Raw genomic sequence first — 21,060 nt, 5'->3', positions numbered from 1 at the left:
ATTTTAGGTAACTATTATCTGATGTGTATGCATAGCTTTATGTACATATGGTATTGATAATTATTACAACATGGAACTAACATTTGTATCTCTGCTCAAATGCTCTGTTTTTAAAAAGCTGCAGCAAGTAATGAAAACTATTTAAAAAATCCTTTATTATTGATTTAGGATAATACCAATACAAAAACAGATTATATAAATTGAGCTGTTGGTTGTAAAAATCAAATGTGTTATATGTTTAATAAAAGCCTTCAGCTTATGTTTTGTTGTTTCTTTACAGATCATGGGTTATAGGTGCAATCGCACTTCTCTGTCTTCTGGGACTGACCTGGGCCTTTGGACTTATGTATATCAATGAGAGCACAATCATTATGGCTTATCTGTTCACAATTTTCAATTGTCTTCAGGGAATGTTTATATTCATATTCCACTGTGTTTTACAAAAGAAGGTAAAGCTTTAATGCTTTTGAATCTGCATGTTTTGCTACCATAATACTATATAGTCTGAGCACTAAATAAAGATATGTTGGGGCCCTAGAGTTTTTTTGTGCTCACAAAAGTAGTATTGTTCTATTCTTCCATTTTTTTAATACTACTACTGCTCCAAAGCCTTTAGTGAAAATAACACATTTTCCAAATACCAGCTTTATTTTTACATAACCGATCATCTGAGTACATCACATTATCCTAATTATCTGACCAGTTCATAATTACAATACAGTGTGGGAGTTAGTGACTGCATTTTGATATTTTTTATTTACAGACAATATCTATTTTTAATACCAAAACAATTGGATTTGGTGTACAAAAAGTATGCTCCGAGAAACTTCTGTGTTCCATCTTTAAATCTGGACTACAGAAATAACAGTTGAAAGCCATATGGTTGCTAAGGAAAAATCTTAAGGAAGTTTCTCGAATCATACTTTTCTTACAAAACTCCTAAAATTTTTATTCATTACATGACTTCAAACAAATGAAAATACATTTAAAACATTTTTCATTCAAAATGTTAGTGTAACTTTATAGCTTGAAGTACATACTCAGTATATGTATGTACATGGCAAACTGCATAGGATATATGGATTTTCTAATTTGTTTAAATACTTTGCAGGTGCGAAAAGAATATGGCAAATGTTTGCGAACCCATTGTTGTAGTGGAAAAAGTATGGATAACTCAATTGGTTCAAACAAAACATCTAGTTCTCAAGCTCCAGGAAGATATTCTACTGGTTCACAAGTAAGTAAGGCATTTAGAAGCAAAGGCATTCAGTAAGTTGCAAATTTAAGGCTGATTGTTACCAACATTAATAATTTTTTTTTATTCATAGTTTTACAATAGTATAGGGTAGATGGTAGTAAGACTCTGCAATGCAGTTTACATTTCTTGTCATCCAGTAACAAGCTCATCTAACATCCTACTGATGGAAAAAAAAGAAAAAAAAGAAAACTCCTATTTAGGATTCCCTACATATTGGAACAATGCTAAACTTCTCTTACTAGCCTTCTGCCACATTAGCTTCCTCAGGAAGCATCCCAGATCAAACTAGGTTTATGAATTCGCCAGGGTATACACATTTCTTCAAAACTGCATGATAATTATATTCTTGTTTTAACAGCTTGTTGTTAACAGCTTCAAAGTAGGGATAAGTGAGATTTTTAAACTCGATCTCACAACAAATTCGGTCATTCTCGCTTACCAAAATTGTAAGCGAGTGCGGCCGGTGTAACTTCGGCGATTGAGATCTAATTTTCCTTAAAAAAAAGTTTAAAGAAAAAAGTCCCGCGGGCTGTGCTAATCAATGAATGCAGCCACGGCTCAAGCCCGGCTCAAACGTCATCAGGATTTTCCCTTCCTCAGCCAATGAAAGAGCACTGGAGGTTTTGAATGGGGAGACTTGTCCCTATTTAACCTCTAGTGCCGGGGATCGCACACTGACAGAAGGATTGCCAGGGCTGCATTCATTCATTGATCAGCCCAGTGTGCGATCCCCCGCTCAGGCGTCATCAGTATTTTTCCTTCCTCAGCCAATGAGAGACCCCTAGAGGTTTTAAATGGGGAGACTTGTCCCCATTTAACCTCTAGTGCTGGGGATCGCACACAGGAGGATTCCCAGGGCTGGATGAGTGAATGCAGCCCTGGGAATCCTCCTGTAATGATTTCCTGGAACTTCCGATGGGTCCGCAAACTTGGTTTGATGAAATTTCGGGGACCCATTGAAAGTTTGAGGAAATTTTTGCGAGAATGCCAGAGGCATTTCTCACTCATCCCTACTTACAGTCATCAACTCTACAGTCATTAAAAGATATGGGGGGGGCTTGAGGTCCTGACTTCTATTATATATTTACTTGCTGCCAGGTTGCAACAATCTGTGGTACTCTGGAAATTCCCACTTTGTTCCTACATGTGTTGCCTGAAAACCTACACCTTTCACAGTATAATGCATGTTTTTTTTTACTTCCTGCACTAACCAACCCACCCTTCTGTTTAAATCTAGTTTACCACAAAAGCCTTTATGCATTTACAGGATTTATGCAATTTACTGTTTTTTTACTTAATTTTCAATAGGCAGAAATAAATAAACTAGAATGTTTTGGACTGTGGAAGGCCAAAGCCATTATTATTAATATTATGATTAATAAACAGCCTTTATATGGCGCCAACATATTACATATAATAGGAATGGACACGGAGTAGATCAGAGGGAATTGGGTCAAGCGTACAGGTAGTAGATGGAGATGATGATAGAAGAGAGGAGACTTCTTCCAGAGTAGCAGGGCTGAGGCAGGCCATTGATGATTTAAAGGTGGAAGGGGTGGATATAGTTAGAGTGGCATGGTGGGCAGAGACATCATATCTGATTTTGTTAATTTTATCTCTAAAGTAGGTGGCAATGTCTTGGGCAGAAAAGGTAGTTGTGGGGGAAGCTGGTGTGGGTTTTAGGAGGGAGTCAATTGTTGGGAAGAGGCTGTGTGGGTTAGAAGCTTGAGAGGAAATGACAGCTGAGAAATAAATTTGCTTTGTGACAGTGAGTTCAGTGTTAAAGTGTTGTAGTTTGGCTTTGTAGTCCATGAGGTCAGCACTCTGGCCAGATTTCCTTCACTTATGCTCAGCTGCATGAACAGTCTTGATGTTTGTTGTGATTGTTGTGCCAGTGTTGGGGGTTATCAGGACATGGGTAGCAGAAAGTGACAGGGGCAGCTTTATCCAGAGCCAGAGAAAGAGTGTGGTTAAACTGAGAGACAGCTTTATCTGGAGATGTGATTTTAGGAAGGGTGGGGGGTAGGGACATGAGAATAGGTTTTGGTCAAGGTATCTCTGCTATTGACCATTAACTGCCATTGACCAGGTCTGGGATGTGGCAAAGGGGGGCTAGAGTTAGATAGATTGAAGGTGATAAGGAGGGTGATGTTGCAGAGTTTTGAAAATACCAGGTCTAAAGTGTGTCCGACGATGTGAGTGGGGCCGTTTATGTTCTATGTGAGTCCAAATGAGGAGATAACGGAGAGCAGTTTGGCTGAGGAAGGATGGTTGGGGTCATCCACTGCAACAACCACTGTAGACAACAGCAACAAAGAGGGGTAGGGGGCGGAAAAGACGGACGGGGTGGACTTCAAAGGTGAAGATGACGGAGGGCGGGGTAGGATTTTATGTACAATTAGGGGAACAAATGAGACCCACACTGTTAAGATCCTACTCTGTTGCCAGGTCTAGGAGTATGTGTGAAGTGCAGGACTCCATGGGAGAGAGCAGCAGCAGAGGCAGAGTCTGCGAAGGAAAGCCAAGTTTCAGTGAGAGGCAAAAAGGTTTAGAGATTTAGAGAGGAGAAGGTTGTGGGTAGAGGGTAATTTATTGCCAATAGATCTGGCATTCCATAGACTGGCAGAAAAAGGGGATAAGAACCTTTGGGTAGGGTGAATTGGAATAAAGTTAGGAGGAAGATCTTGCTGAAAGTGTAAGGAAGAGAGAGGCTGTGGGGGGGAGGGCAGATTTGGGTGAGCTCTCACCAGAAAGAAGCAATAGAGAAAAAGGTGCTGGAGCACAGACAGAGGAAGCAGGAGATGGAAGGAGCAGAGAGACAATGAGTTAACAGACTGCGTAAAACTTACTTGAAAAAGGAACAAAGATAATGTACTTTCAAAAAAAATTGCATTTCTGCAGTACTTTAGAACTGACAGTGGCTTTGCTTATTGTCATAACATACCTGGTTTAATGGAGGAATTGAGAATTCCAATTTATAACTCAACTGAATGGCGACTCTTCATCGATAGCTCAAAGCAGAGCTTAAAGTGTGTCTTCCTTCACAATGGCAATATATTTGGGTCAGTCCCAATCGGCCATTCAGTTTCTCTTTGTGAAGAATATGCAGACATAAAGATGGTCATTGAGTTGTTGCAATATCACCAACAAAATTGGGTCATCTGTGTTGACATTAAAATGGTATGCTTCCTTCTTCGTCAGCAATGCAGATACACCAAGTGTCCCTGTTATCTGTGCATGTGGGACAGCAGAGCTCGTGAGAGGCTCCTGAGAGGGTGGAAAGGAATTGGCTTTAAAGATCTGCTCTAAAACTAGGTGATCCAAACATTCTACATGAGTCACTTGTTGATAGAAAGGATATTATATTCCTGCCTATGCAGATGAAACTGGGTCTGATGAAGCAGTTCGTTAAAGCTTTGCCAACTGAAAGAGACTGTTTCAAGTACCTCATTTTGGCATTTCTTGAAAAAATAAAGGCCGGTGTGTTTGATGGTCCACAGATTCGGCAGCTCATCAAAGATGAACATTTTATCAGGACAATGTCAGAAGTCAAAAGGAATGCTTGGTTATCATTCAAAGCCATTGTCAAGGACTTTCTTGGAAACACACGAGCAAATATTTACACAGAAATTGTCCATAAACTCTTGGAGAGCTCCAAAATGCTTGGTTGCAATATAAGTAACAAGGTGCATTTTCTGCATAGCCATCTTTCTAATTTCCCGGAAAACCTTGGATGGGATGTACATATGATGGCTGGCTATTGTTGGAGCATCTGGTGGGATTGTCCTAACACTACACACTCCAGGAAAAGCTATTAGCGTAAATTTTTTACCTTAACCACTACCCGAATAATTTTTGAAAATGTTTTACTGTAAAAAAAATGTCATAGAGTAATAATCCTTTGTATGATCAAAAGAAATTTAAATAAACAGTACATTCATGTTATTATTTCATTATTTTTTCACTGTATGAGAAATTTGTATGTTTTTGACAAAAATGGAGGGTACCTCGTATAGTAAAAACTGGAAGTAATAGCAAAAAACTGGATTCACAACCCAAAATTTAGTAAAAAAAGAAGTGTAAGATCTAACAACAAAAAATGCATTCTCCAGTGAAATCATTTGCTATTATTTGGCAAATGCTTTCAATCCTGAACCAGATCCATTCCGTGTTTGTTGGATCATGCAAGTTCACCCTTAATAACCTTCTCTACTGTTGAAGAGCTTTAATAAATCACCGGGTCCAAAAAAATGAATATCTACATTCAAGGACATGGTAAAAAAAAAGAAAGAAAGAAATGTAAGGTACTGGCGTACAAAGGGTAGAGAGTCAGCTTTTAACAGCTGGTTACATTATCCTGCTGAAAGTAGCCATCAGGGTTTGGGTACATTAATCTCTTTACACCGCATTTCAACATTTTTTCCAATAACATTTTTTCCAATAAAAGGTTATTGCTGAGCCTGTGCAAATTATAATCTCAGATGACTGGTATTAGCTGACAGGAGTTGCAGCTGGTGTGGTCATCTGCTACTGTTGGCAATCTGCTTTAAACATGTTGTATTTTCAGAAATGCTCTTCTGCATACCTGGGCTGTGCAGGTTGTTTTTTGAGTTACTGTTGCGGCCTTTATATCAGCTCAAACCAGTCTGGCCATTTTTTTCTGACCTTTGACATCAAAAAAGCACTTTGTCCCCGAGAACTGCTGATAACTAGATATTTTTCCCTTTTCAGACCATTCTCTTTAAAAGACTGTGCTTAAACTTTCCAGAAATTCAGTAGTTTCTGAAACACTTAAACCAGTTTACCTGGTACCAACAACCATACCATGTTCAAAGTCACTTAGGTCATTTTTCTTCCCAAATTCTGATGCTCAATGTAAACTTTAGAAGATTGTCGGTTGCTGACATATGATTGGATATGATTGGAGTGATTGGATATTTTCATGACAAGGATCTACATCAAAGAAAACTCACATAATTAACTTATTAACAGAGGATAGTAGAAGCTGTTACATCTAAACAAACAGAAAGCAGCCCCCGCACGATGGATCTTTGTGAGATCTCATCCTTAGACATCAATGGGCCTTGCAAAGGCAAAAAATAGTTATAAATATTAAGAAAGATATTTTTATTTCGTGTTTTGCCTTTTATTTTTACACTAGATTTAACCATTTTCAAAAGTGAAGTCTATTTGTCTGTTTTAGGAATTTTACCACTCCTATATTCAAAGAAACACCATAAGAGATTTTCTTTTCAAGTGTATTATTTTTACACAGCAACACAAGAAATTGTTTTTTAGGCCTCGTTGATACTTAACCATGCCACTACATCTGCTTTGGCTTCTAGCCTGTTAAGCCACATACTGCCTGCCCATTCTTAGGTGTACCTCTACTTTCTAGTCTCCAACATTCATTTTCAGAAAAGGAAAGTCTGGTAAGGCACTGCTTATTCTGTCTTACTCTTGGATCATATTATTTCCATTTGCTACACTGTCTGAACAGGAAAAACTGACACAGCAGCCCTAGCTTGCATTCCAACCAAAAGGTGTTCATACCAGAAGCTACCCCAGCACTGGTCACACACAGGAGCAGATTATCACTATAGACTTTACATTTTGTTAACCAAACCAAAGTGGACTACCTGTTCTGGGATTGTAGGCATCCTTTAATTACCAAAACTGGCTTCCTTAGTGTTCTTTTCACAATATAATATGAAGTCATATAATAAAACTAATTACAGGGAAATATTAGGTCTTCTTTGAAACTGTGGCTGCAAAAGGGGTTATACTTTATGTTTAAATAAAGACACTATGGGGGGGGGAGGTGGCCTCTGTCTAATCATGCTCTGCAATTCCCGAGCATGTTGTCACTCTAGCAACCAGTACTAGCAGGTCTAACAGACTCTTCTTCAGCCGAAAAGGTGCTGATTGTGTTGTAGCTTTAAATAGGGAAAAAATCGGGCTCTGTCTGTCCTCAGCTGAAGACTCCAGCAACATACTTTTCCATGCAGTTTTGTTCTAAGATTACCGATGCACAGGATACAGAAGAATTACAAGTGCCTTCACCTGGTCTCAGTCTTGAAGAGGGGAATTCCAGTTACAGTCCCCCCCCCCCCTCTCCCGAGCTACAACAGGAGCTTTCTCAGGTTACCAGTAAACTTTCACATACTCTTACTAGGGAGATTCGTGAGCTGGGATCTAGAATCAATGATTTAGAGAATATGATGATGCTATTTCCGTTATTAATTCACATGAGAAGAATTTAACCACCCTTCAATCAGATCTACAGATCTACAGGCTGCAATGTTAAGTCTTGAGGACTTGGAAAATTGCCAACGCAGAGAAAATCTCTGTATTAGGGGGATCCCAGAGTCTATAGTGGACTTACCTGTAGATGTATCAGCACTTTTGAAGGAGATACTGCTTCAGAAGCGTAGAGCCCTGAAACCTTTCCTGATAATTACTACAAAGGCTGGATATCAGATACGGCTGGGGTTACCCCTTTAAACTACTTTTTGACTAGCGAAACCAACTCCATTCTATCCCCACTCCAGAGGAAGCTCATAAACTTTTTGATCATTTAAAGTTGCAAAGGTCTCCAATATCTTCGCCAGCTAAGACACCAATAAGTTCACAGGTTTCATTGCGCCTATCACCACAATGGGAAAAAGCTTCTCAAAACAGGCACCCTGTCCAGAGATCATCACCAGTTAACGACAATTCTCCTGGACCGAACATCTAGGTGCTAAATTGCAGACTCACACTAAGGATCTGTATTTTTATAGATGGAGGAGGATTTTAGTGGGACTTCCCTTCTAATGAGAAGATGACAGATATGTATAATATGCTCTGTATAATTGATTTGTTCATTTTTTATTTTTGATAAGCCTGTTTGTACTAGGGGTTCCAAAGCAAAGTTTTATGGGAACGTACAGAAAATTTTTATGTAACAAAAGGGACCTACAAGAGAACGAGTTTAAACATATTAAGGCTGACCTTTGCTCTAAACGAGTACTGTATACCGGTAACTCATGGGCCATGCACGCTCGGGAGGACACGGCTCCCCCATTTCCTGTTTTTGTCTCTGTACAAAACCACTTTCTGCCTAGGCAGATATATGTGCACTGTTGGTGCAACCTGTTTATTGGGAAATAATTTGCCATTATATGTTTTATATATGTTTATGTGGTTAAATTTGTTATGTTTTTCCCGTCCACTTTCTGGAATGCAAAGACAACATAGTGTGCAATTTTGGACTTAGGGTATCTTTTGGAATCAGATTTGGCAAGGCCTTTCCCATAATGCACTGAAAATTGTGTCACAGAATGTGCAAGGTTTAAACTCTCTGAACAAACGCAGGAAAGTTTTCAATGTTTTTTCTACCCTATCTGTGCACATACTGGGTCTCCAAGAGACAGGTTTTTCTTTATCCTTTTTTCCAAATTATTTTCATAAACAGTACCCACGGTATTTCAGGCAAGCTTCCAAGAGAAGAAAACAGGGGTACTGTTGGCATTTCACAAATCAATACCTTTTAGCTGTGACCTGGAACTGGCTGATCCAACAGGCCGCTATTTACTCCTTCGAGGGAAAATCTATGATGTAGGAGTAACCTTGGTAAAATACTACGCTCCAATCACCCATCAAATACAATTTTTCAAACACTTTTTTCCTCTGATAGAAAAGCACACTAGGGGGACTTTGGTAATTATTGGAGACTCCAATTTGATAATTGACCTGAAGATGGACCATTCTTCCCTACCTGGTGCTTCATCTAATACACCAAATTATTCTCATGTCTCAGCTTTTTCAGAACTCTTGTCCAGGCATCGATTTTTATGATGTATGGCGGGAACTAAACCCTACCGTACGAGATTACACATATTATTCGTCTTCTCATGGTAGCTTTATGCGAATTGACCACATTCTTGTGCTACAACATATCCTCCTGCAAGTAAACAAACCCAAAATCATGTCTAGCCCTTGGTCTGATCATTCCCTACTGATGATCCAATGCACTTTCCCCACTCCTCACACCAAGGAATATCACTGGCGCCTTAATGATGCCTTGCTCTCATCTTCAACAGTACACGCAGAAATAGAGCAAGCGTTAACACAATACTTTGATTTTAACAGCCAATCAGTAGCCCCACCCATCACACTATGGGATGCCCATAAGGCAACATTACGGGGAAAATTGATCCAAATTGTCTCAGGTCTAAAGAAAGACAGAGCTCAAAAAATTATTGAATTACGAAGGTTAGCAAATTTGGAAGCTCATTTGAAACAGAATCCATCTAAACCTAAGTTCAAAGAAGTGCAGCAGACTAGGTTGGAGCTGAATGCTCTTTTGGACTATTGGACTGGACTTTTATGCAAGAGTGAATAAACCTGGACCAATGTTGGCCAATGTGCTTAATTTCAGAAGTTCCCACACGGTACCAATAAAACTAAAACTTGCTAGCGATATATTGATGGCCAACCCTGGGACTATCTGTGAACAATTTAAAAAAATAATTTCCAAATTGTATGGGTCCTGTGCCACTTTTAACTCTGAGAAAGCTGATAAGCTTTTCTCAAATTTGACTCTTCCTACCCTAACATCACAAATGGCTGAGATGATGGAATCTGACATTTTGCCAGAAGAGATCCTGGCAGCTATTAAAGCTCCAAAAACTACCAATTCTCCAGGGCCAGATGGCTTTTCAGCTCCATATTACAAGAAGTTTTCTGCAATATTAGCCCCTAGACTGGCTGAAATGTTCAATTATTTAAGGGAACATCCACACCACCCTATATCATCGACTTTAGCTCATGTAGTGATGATCCATATCACTTATCATATCACTTTTGAATGTCAATAAAAAACTGTTGACAAAAGTTCTGGCTAACAGATTGAACAAGTTCATGGAGTGTATAATATATAGGGATCAAGTGGGGTTTGTCCCACACAGGCAGGCGTCTGATAGCAGAAGAGGGGTGATTAGCCTAGTTCATCTTATTCAACAGAGGAAAACCCCTAGTGTGCTTTTGGCTATATATATATATATATATATATATATATATATATATACAGAAAGCCTTTGACCCTATTTCATGGGACTACTTGTTTTATATTTTGCCCAAATGGGGATTTCAACTACATTTCATGGATACATGCACTTTATTTTAAGCCTTGGGCAAGGGTGAGATACTTCTTGTTTTAGTCTCTTGAATTTTCTGTTTGTCGAGGCACAAGAAAGGGGTGTCCCATGTCGCCCTTACTGTTCATTTTGGCCATGGAACCTCTAGCACAATTGATTCAGGAAAACCTTTCGGTACATGGCATAGAGGTAGGCCAACATACGCACAAACTCAGTTTGTTTGCGGATGATGTAATATTAACTTTGTCTCAACCAATGGGTAATATACCTAATTTACTAAAGATACTAAAACTGTTTATCAAAGTTTCAGGCCTCATAGTTAACGAACGGAAGTCAGTAGCTCTTGGGTTGAATATTTTGGAACAATGGTACTTACCCCTACAAGAAACTTTTAACTTTACCTGGGCACCACATCACCTAGAGTATTTAGGAGTTAAGATTACCAAATCTTATGAAACACTTCTAGGTTCCAACTACCCTCCTCTTTTTGCACACCTAAAGTATTTAATGAATAGATGGCACTCTCATCCCATTTCCTGGATATGCAGAATAAATCCTGTCAAAATGACTATATTACTGAAGTTATTGTACTATTTTAGGACTTTACTGGTCCATGTACCAACCCACATGTTAAAAACCATCCAAAGATCTATTTTTCTTTATCTGGAATGGGAAAAAATCTGGAGTACCACAAAAAAACATGTATGCACATAAAGGACAAGGCAGTTTAGGAGTTCTGAATGTACTGAAGTACTACCAAGCAGCTCAGATAGCCCCTATCTCTTCATTATATACAGATGCTGCAGCCCCTGGATGGGTTCAATTAGAAGCAGATCTGATCCACCCAGTTGATGTATGGTCATTACCATGGCTACCCCACAAACTCTGACCTAAGTCAACGGGTGTTCTTCTCAAACAGACTTTGAAGGTCTGGGATGGCGTACGATACTCAGGAGATTTGATGTCCCCACATCTCTCTCCTTTACCCATCCAATGTAACCCTTTGTTTCCCCCTCAGTTGTAGTCACCAAAGGCCTTTGCATGGTGGTCGGCATATAATTATAACACTGTATATTCCCTACTGGGTAGAGGGTGGATGACCAGTTGGGAGGAGATACCATCTTTACATGAAGTGCCAGGGAAGGAATTCTTCAGGTTCATGCAACTTAGATATTGGAGTACATCATTAATTTAAGGTGCCAATCATATGACCCCCGTTGACCGTTTTTGAACATAAATGTTTGCGGACGCCATTATGTCCCCAGCAAATCAAGGTCCTATACTCGAAACTTATCCAGGTCAAAAGGGCATCATTACAAACTTATAAGATCCAATGGGAACGAGACCTGGGTACTGCAAAATCCAATGCAGAGTGATTTAGCAACTGGACAAGAATGTCTAAATGCTCAACGAATATTCTTACGGTGGAATCTGGTTTTAAAGTTATGATGAGGTGGTACATGGTACCAGCACAGATGAAACATATATCCCCATCAAACTCTGACCAATATTTTAGAGGATGCTAGGAGATTGGTTCAGATCCACACATATGGTGGACGTGTCCATCTGTAATCCGATTTTGGGGTAGAATCTTCAAGCTCCTGGGAACATTATTCAATAAGTAAGTGCCTAGGGACCCTTGGGTGGCCCTATTGCAGTTTAAAACTAGTACCCTTACTGATAACCAGTTTAAGCTATGCGCTCACATCCTTCTCGCGGCCAAACAAACAATAGCCAGACATTCGAAGAAACAAACCATTCCATACCATGAGGTGTTATCACCAATTGACAACACGTTTTTAAATGAGAAGCTATCTAGCATTTTAAATGACACACAAGGGAAATTTTCTATGGTATGGGAGACATGGCGATTGTACTCTTAAGTATGACTATTTCAGATTTTTTTTTTTTTTTAGTGAACCGGAAATCTTATTTTCCCTTAGATTTCCCCTACCTGTTGGTTATTATGGTTAATCTGTTTTTCACAAGTTGATAAAGGATATTTATATGCGGCTGTTTTATGCAATGAAAAGAAATTGTATAGGTGTTTTTTCTTTGTATGTGTTTTTCTTTTTTGTTTTTATGTGTATTGTTGAAATTTTGTCAAAAATCAATAAAAATCTATTGAAATAAATAAAGACAAAATGAAACTGTTCTGTAGAAAAAAAAGCTGGTAATGCCACCTTAGGCAGAAATCGCTTTGGTATTCTGTTCTGCCATCCCTTTAAGAGCTTGCTTTTTTATCACTAGGAAGACAGATAACCTTTCCAAACACTTCTGTTTGAGGTGACTTTATTGCTCTTTTTGGCTACCAAATCATAAGCCAATTCCGATGGAACCATACAGGCCTTACAGCTGCTACACAGACAGGATCTGTTGTGCATCTCTTTTTTCCTTCCTTCTGACAGATCAAAAGAAGGGTCAAATAAATAGTGATGTCATCCAGGCCAAAAAGGCAAAATAGTGGCCCAGTCATGGAGTGGGGAGGGTGGGAGAACAGACTGAGAAGTCCACAGAGTGGCACAATGACAAAGTGGTGAGGTGGAAGCAGCATGAGGAAACCACAGAGTGGCACAATGACAGAGTGGAGTTGGCGTCAGCAGCAGCATCAGGTGCAGACCACAGAGTGGCACAATGACTGGAGTTGGCGACACTGAGTCTTGAGTTGGCGACATCATCAGGAGGCTACAGAGTGGCACAACGACAGAGTGTGGAGGTGGCAGAAGCATGAGTCGGCCACAGAGTGGCGCAATGACAGAGCCTGGAGGTGGCGGCAGCATGACCAGGCCTCAGAGTGGCACAATGACAATGTGTGGAGGTGGAGGTGGAGGTGGCGGCAGCATCAGGAGGCCACAGAGTGGCACAATCACAGAGTGTGGAGGTGGCGGCAGCATCAGGAGGTCTCGGAGTGGCACAAGGACATAGTGTGGAGGTGGCAGCAGCATGAGGAGGCCACAGAGTGGCACAATGACAGAGTCTGGAGTTGGCGTGAGCAGCAGCATCAGGCGGAGACCACAGAGTGGCACAATGACATAGTGTGGAGGTGGCGGCAGCATCAGGAGGCCACAGAGTGGCCCAATGACATAGTGTGGAGGTGGCGGCAGCATCAGGCGGAGGCCTCAGAGTGGCAAGGTGATATAGTGTGGAGATGGCAGCAGCATCAGGCGGAGGCCACAGAGTGGCAAGGTGACATAGTGTGGAGATGGCAGCAGCAGCATCAGGCAGAGGCAACAGAGTGGCTCAATGACATAGTGTGGAGGTGGCGGTAGCATCACGAGGCCACAGAGTGGCACAATGACATAGTGTGGAGATGGCAGCAGCAGCATCAGGCGGAGGCCACAGAGCGGCAGGGTGACATAGTGTGTAGGTGGCAGCAGCAGTATCAGGAGACCACAGAGCGGCAAGGTGACATAGTGTGGAGATGGCAGCAGCAGCATCAGGGGCCAGTTGCGGCCACAAATCCAGTTTGGCTGCCCAGTAGTCCAGCAGATCTTCAATGACGGCTGGCAGGGTGCACTCCAAGTATGCCACCACCTGCTGGTTCAGGTTCTGCTCTATGTCTAGCTGCTGGTTAGTAGTTTCATCACTATGCGGGTGCAGAAATCTGCTCATCAGCGACTCTAGACTCAGACCTGCGAGAGGATGGACAATGGCGCAGATAGGCAGCGGCCATCTGACTACATAGGATGTCTCTGTAGTAGTTCAGTTTGTCCTCCCTCTCAGGGGGTGTAAAAAAGGCCCCCATTTTGGACCAGTAGCGAGGGTCCAACAAGGTGGAAAGCCAGAAGTCATCCCTCTGCCAAATGGTGACAATTCGGCTGTCACTGCACTAGCAAGTGAGCATTCAGCGGGCCATTTCTGCAAGCGACTAGGAGGGACTCCCTGCTTCCATCTCTACTGAATACTGCCACAGTGTGTCTGGGTCCTCTGCTTTGTCTTCCTCATCTCCCTCTTGCTCCTCTGGCTGCTCCTGCTCCTCCTCTCCTGTAGAAAAACCACCCATTTCGGTATACATTGCCTTTGCTCCAATGTCTTCCTCCTCCTCCAGTCCAGCCCCCACAGGGCTCATGTGGCCGTGAGATCTAGGCGCCACATCTCCAGTCCCCTGACAAGCCAGATTTACCAGCATCTGTTCCAGGACATGAAGCAGTGGAATGACGTTCATCCCGTAGTCCTGGCGACTGACAAATAATGTGGCCTCCTCAAAGGGCCTGAGCAAACTGCAGGTGTCATGCATGAGCTGCCACTGGCTGACATCAAAGTTACACATGGGAGTACTCCTATGCGCTTGGATCATCAAGAATTTGTTGATGGCCTTTCTCTGTTCATTTAGTCGGTCGAACATATGGAGGGTGGAATTTCAATGCTACCGCTGCTGCCTCCATGAACCCCTGCACCACTACTTCCCGGGCAGGTAGGCTGCTGCGAAGCATGTGGTCTACCCCAGGCACGTTTGGCTCCCGACCTCCCACTGCTGCCACCCTGCTGACTACCAGCCATGCTACCACCTTGCTGGCTAAGCCGCTGCCCCACGGGCAAGCTGCCACCCTCTTCACCCGTCTCCCAAGTGCGATCGGCTTCATCATCATCAAATAGTGTATGCACGTCACTGATGTCCTCCTCAACCGTCTCTGGGTCAGGAGCCTGACCGCTCACAACACCACCTCCCACGCCACTCTCCTCATCACTACTTGCCGGCCTAGCAAATAAAAGCGGAGGATGTCTCCTCCAGATCTTGGCTGGGCAGTAGCTGCTGACTGTCCTCTACTAGCTCGTCCTCGCTGTAAAGTGGAGCTGAGCCCACAGCATACAATACTTCTGAGGGAACAGCAAAGGACAGAGGCAAGTTGAGAAGTTGAAGACAGTTGAGGGCACAGGGTTTGCTCCCAGGCCATGCCAACTAAGGGTTGTGTCTGACAAACCCACGGACTGTTGGCTGGGGGTGTCTGATGTCACTTGGGATGAAGTGGATGACCGAGTTAACCAATCAAGAATAGCTGTGTTGCTGGTCAAGACACGACCGCTAGATGACACCGGGAGCTCAGGCCTCTTGCTGCGACTCCTGCTGACACGCCCCCTTACTCTCCTGCAAACTCTGCCTGTGCCAGAAACATTTAGGCCTCTGCCACTCCTCTGTGCATGGCCTGCCACTTCTCTGTCTGACATACTTTCACTTGAACTAAATAAATTGAAAGCAAATAAAACACACCTAAAAGCGACGCATATATATTTTTTTTTGTACAGAAATAGGCCACTAAACGCTTTTACCACAAATTACTGCAACAGTGAACTTTGTATATATTTTTCTTTTTGTACTCAAATACGTCACTAAATGCTTTCACCACATATAACTGCAGACGTGAACTGAGAATATATTTGTATTTTTGTACTGAAATACATCACTAAACGCTTTGATCACAAATAACTGCAACAGTAAAGTGCATATATATTTTTCTGGAATTATAAATTGATGGAATGACAGAGCTGTATATTGGCTATTTGGATCCCCAAATAATCTTTCCCTGCACTTGTAAATAGCTTTTTTAGCACTGTCCCTAGCACCTTCTGACGTCTCTCCCTGCACTAAGCTGCTGTGAAATGATTCCTTCCTATCCTTTCCCTGCACTTATAAATCGTTTTTTTCAGTTTTTTTTATCACAAAGAGGTTTCCCCTAACATTCTCCCTAGCGCCTGCACACGTCTCTCCCTGCACTCAGAACGCTGTAAAATGTCTTAATCCAGGATGGCTGAGGCTATTTAAAGGGGTGTGACTTCACAGGGCTGGCTGGCTGCTGATTGGCTGCATGCATGGCATTATGGGTCATCCCGCCTTCCCAGAGTTCCTTGCCCCATGTCCTCACACGTGTAGCTGCCATTTTAGAAAACATTGTTAAAATTCGTTACCACGAATCGCAAGGAAATTCTGATTCGTTGCAAGTTGAATTTTTGCTGAAATTCAGGTCGAATTCCACTTTGTCAGCTTCGATTCGCTCATCTCTACCCCAGATCCTTTTATATTTCTGACTCCCCCAAATGTATTCCCCCTAGACAGTATGAAACATGCATGTTGTTAGCTCACAAGTGCATAATTTTACATCTATCTATATTAAATGTCATTTGCCATTTGGCTGCCCAATCAAACAGTACATGCAGGTCTGCTTGTAGATTATAGACATCCTGTATGGACTTAATTCTATTACATAGTTTGGTGTCATCTGCAACACAGAAATGGTACTTTTAATCCTAAAATCTATATCATTTATGAAGATGTTAAACAGTAAAGGTCCACTAATAACCTTAGACCATTCAGAGTATGAATCATTAATTACAACTCACTGGATGCGATCTTTAAGCCAGTTCTCTATCCATTTACAGATTGACTTTTCTAAACCTATCAACCCTAACTTGCATATTAACCGTCTGTGTTGTACAGTGTCAAATGCTTTAGCAATGTCCAAGTAAACTATATCAACTGCTATTCCACTGTCTACCTGTTTACTTACTTCCTCATAAAAAGAGAGTAAATTTGTTTGACAACTTCTGTCTTTCTTGAAGCCATGCTGACTATCACTTATAATAATATTTTCTATCAGAAACTTTTTTACTCTTTATCAAACTCTCTCAGAGATTTCCAACTATGGACGTTAAACTAATGGGTCTGTAGTTACCTGGTAATGACTTACCTTTTTGAAGATAGGAACCACATTGGCCTTACGCCAATCCATCGGTACCTTGCCAGTGACTAAAGAGTCTCTAAAAATTAGAAATAATGGCTTTGAAATAACTGAGCTTAGCTCTTTTAGGACACGTGGATGTAATCCATCAGGTCCTGGTGCTTTGTCAACCTTAATTTTTCCCAGCTGTTTCTCAATCATGTCTATTCTGAGCCATTGTGACTCATTTAAGGCAGTGACTTTGCTAATATGAATTTGGACTTGAGCTCTGCCATTTTCCTTCGTGTACACAGAGCTAAAAAAAGTGTTTAGTAAATCTGCCTTGTTTTTATCCGCAGCTACCAACCTAGCGACATCCTTTAAGGGGCCTACATGCTCAGATCTGAACTTTTTGCTATTAATATATTTGAAAAATTTTTGGGGGTTTGCCCTATTTTCCTTTGCAATCAGTCTTTCATTTTTAAGTTTTGCACATTTTATCTCCTTTTTACATCTTTTGTTATATTCTTGATAGGTTTCAAATGATGAAGGTGATCCTTAATTTTTATATTAATTAATATATTTTTCAGTTTGCTTTTGTAGAACAGACTTGAAACATTCCCATTTCTGTTCTGTGTTCTTTGAGGACAATATTGTCTCCCAGTCCAAGTCACAGAGAGCCGCCCTTAATAATGGAAAATTTGCTCTCCTAAAATTAAATGTTTTTATCTTTCCTGTTTTTGCTTCCTGTTTACAGCTAACATTAAATGAAATCATAATATGGTCACTGCTACCCAGATTCTTTTTTATTTGCAAATTTGTTATAAGCTCTGCATTGTTAGAAAGTAGTAGGTCCAGCAGAGTATCATTTCTAGTTGGGGCTTCTATAAACTGTGCCATAAAATTATCTTGTATTAAATTCAAAAATGTCCTCCCTTTGGCTGTTTCTGTAGTGCCATTACTCCAGTCAATGTCAGGGTAGTTGAAATCTCCCATGATTAAAACACTTCCATTTTTTTCTATCTGTGCTAGTAGTTGATTTTCCATTTCTTCCTTAGCACTGGGGGGCCTATAGCAGACTCCAATAATTATTTGTGTGTTATTTAACCCCAAATTCAACTCCACCCATAATGCCTCGACCTCATCGCTTGTTCCCTCCACAATTTCTTCTTTCACATTCACTTTCAGATCACTTCTCACATACAGACAGACACCACCACCCTTTCGTTTGACTCTGTCTTTACGAAAGAGAGTATACCCAGGAATATTGACAGCCCAGTCATGTGAAGAACATGGCCAGGATTCAGCAATACCAACTAAGTCATAATTCTCTTCACTCATTAAGGCTTCCAACTTGTTTGCTAGACTTCTAGCGTTGGTGAACGGGCTCTTTAAACCATTGCTGCATTTACCATCCTTGTTTGCCAAATCATTTTGTTTTTCAGTACAAGTAGTACTGCACAATCCAATGTTTGTTTGTAACATGGGAAATTTATATATAAATTATATTCTCATCTACATCCCAGAACATGTTCTATGTTATACATCATACAGCATAACATGAATATGTAGGCAATGAAAAAACACTAATATATAACTAACTTGTAACTATACATTCTATCAAACAGATAACTACAAAATATGTATAGCAGTCTTTATACATAACAGCGTTACCTACAGATGCATAATGAAACACCACCTCAACTAACAATTAGCAAAAGGGCAAAATACTTACTGCCTTGCATCTGTAAAGATGCCACTTAAACATACTAGAAAAAACATTAGCACATTTTCAGTTCTCAAGGATGTAACAGTATAATAAAGGATTGTGCAGGTTCCTCTTCTGGCTTTGTTGACTTCTACATTCCTTATTCATCCATCTTGACTTGGAAACATATTAGAGATCTTGCCAATGAGTCAGTAGTTTCGTAGGCTTCACCCTGCCAAATACAGAGTGTCTGTTTGAAGGTCAAGATTTTCTATCCTTTTTGCCAGGTCAGCAGGGAAGGCTTCCATGACCTTGGGCCTATTTAAAGCAATTTTGTACAGATGAAGATAAGAATGAGCATGTCCTGGGTATTAGTGAGAAGAAGATATTGCCAATCCCTTATAATCAAGTATATTGCTGCCATATTCCTCACCGCCAGTCTGGACGCCGTCTTTAGGTATTGTAAACGAGCCATGGAAGTGGCCCCCGGGGGTCCCTAACATGCAAACTTAATTTGGGAACCAAGGTCTAGAAATATCCCCCCTTAATTAGAAAAGATCCCTGCTTGTTATTAGGACTAGGATGCTTTTGACCCCGGATCTGTCATCTTGTTATTTTTAGGGGGCTGAAGTTTCTATGACACTCAGTAGAGATATGAAGGTTTACATGGGGATAATGACTGCAACATGGACAAAGACAAAGCTCTCATGCTGCTGCTGCACAAGGTAGGATTATCGCGCAGTACGAGGTGGGCGGGGAGCAGTATACAGTACACGCCCACTCTGAGGGAGCAAAAATTGAGCATGCTCAGGAATCTCCCTCTCCTGGCAGAAGGATCTCATGGAGGAACATGGGATGCACGCGCCCCCTTCCCCGCAAGACAACGAGCAGAGAGGGCAGAAAGGGAATGAGCAAAGGACTGGATCTTGCCCTAAGCTTGCCCAAAGGTGGGACATTCGTTTGGTTGCAGTGCTATGGCTTTTTCTGCATGCTCATTCTCAAACAGCTCATGAAGTTGAAAAAAATGCTTTCATGGCTGGATGCTTCCTAAAGGTTTGCTTAAGATATTTAGGCGATTTTGCTTGTTCTCTATTGTTAAGATAGGGTAAAGGAGCAATCCAGTTGTGGGCACTGTCCCGATAGAACTTCTTTTACATAATTTTTAGGACTTTCAGATCTTCCTTGTTTGTTATCTTATTTGGTAATATTGACAAGTTTTTCAGATGGCAGATTTGTGTTTCCTTATGCAGTGAGGGATTAAAAAAAAGGTTCCTTGTAGGACTGAGGAGCACTACTGCTGATATGTATATGACTTGAACAAGGAGTCATAGTGATGGGATAACCGTTTTCAAGCAAGTTGATCCTGAAGACATTTGCAGAAGAAGGCTTGTGTGCACTGTTCAGACAGATGTTTCCAATGACCACCCAACTAAAGACCAAACAAAAAAAGGAGGAAACCCAGCATCTGGTGATATCCATGAGTTCAAGACTACAGGCTGTCATTGCCAGCAAAGGGTTTTCAACCAAGTATTAGAAATTAACATTTTATTTTCAGCTTTTGAATTTGTCCAATTACTTTTGAGCCCCTGAAATGAAGTGATTGTGTAAAAAAAAAAAGGCTTTAGTTCCTCACATTTTTATGCAATCTTTTTGTTCAACCCACTGAATTAAAGCTGAAAGTCTGCAGTTCAATTGCATCTGAGTTGTTTCATTTAAAATTAATTGTGGTAATGTACAGAACCAAAATAAGAAAAACGTTGTCTCTGTCCAAATATTTATGAACCTAACTGTATGTCAGCATGAACATCCAGAGCTGGTAATTTTTTAGCTGCATGCCTACTACACATGTTTTGACTGTAGTGAAAATCATTATTAGGCATGTTAAATGTGTAAAATAAATCAGATTTAGGGACCTATTGCTTTGATTATCCGGAACTGCATAAACCTTTTTGTCTTGTTGTGAACTGTTTTGGGAAATCACATATATTTCCCTTTTACATTTTTACCACAAACTTCTGTGCTGGCTGTGGTTGACATTGAGGGACCGTTCCCAGTGTGTACTAATATATTACATATATTACTCTGTTATTATGTATGTGGTACCCTGAATGGTCTCTGTTTTCATTTTCGTCAATAGTGTTTATCATGCTTTAACCACACCTGGCCATGCTCCACCCACTTTGCCACTTTATGTTTAGAGGTATGATACTCTGAGACCCTGTAAAATGCTAGTCTACACTACATCATGTAGCCTGTTTCCTGCTTGGTTATCATAAAGCATTCTTTATGCATAACAGTGCC

General features: G+C 40.9%; 1 protein-coding gene across 10 annotated transcripts in view; it reads left to right on the top strand.

The window, feature by feature from the left end:
- Window positions 1–21,060, top strand: part of ADGRL3 (adhesion G protein-coupled receptor L3) — an 857,880-nt gene that overhangs the window by 680,381 nt on the left and 156,439 nt on the right. For all 10 annotated transcript variants that reach the window (XM_072404919.1, XM_072404923.1, XM_072404922.1 and 7 more), the window contains 2 exons: window positions 281–449; window positions 1,112–1,237. In XM_072404919.1, the coding sequence (XP_072261020.1) occupies window positions 281–449; window positions 1,112–1,237 (295 nt within the window). The remainder of the gene's footprint in view (window positions 1–280; window positions 450–1,111; window positions 1,238–21,060) is intronic.

Source organism: Pyxicephalus adspersus, chromosome 3 (genome assembly GCF_032062135.1).
Source record: "Pyxicephalus adspersus chromosome 3, UCB_Pads_2.0, whole genome shotgun sequence".
NCBI classification, from domain to species: domain Eukaryota; kingdom Metazoa; phylum Chordata; class Amphibia; order Anura; family Pyxicephalidae; genus Pyxicephalus; species Pyxicephalus adspersus.
This window is presented reverse-complemented; position numbering and strand designations above follow the sequence as displayed.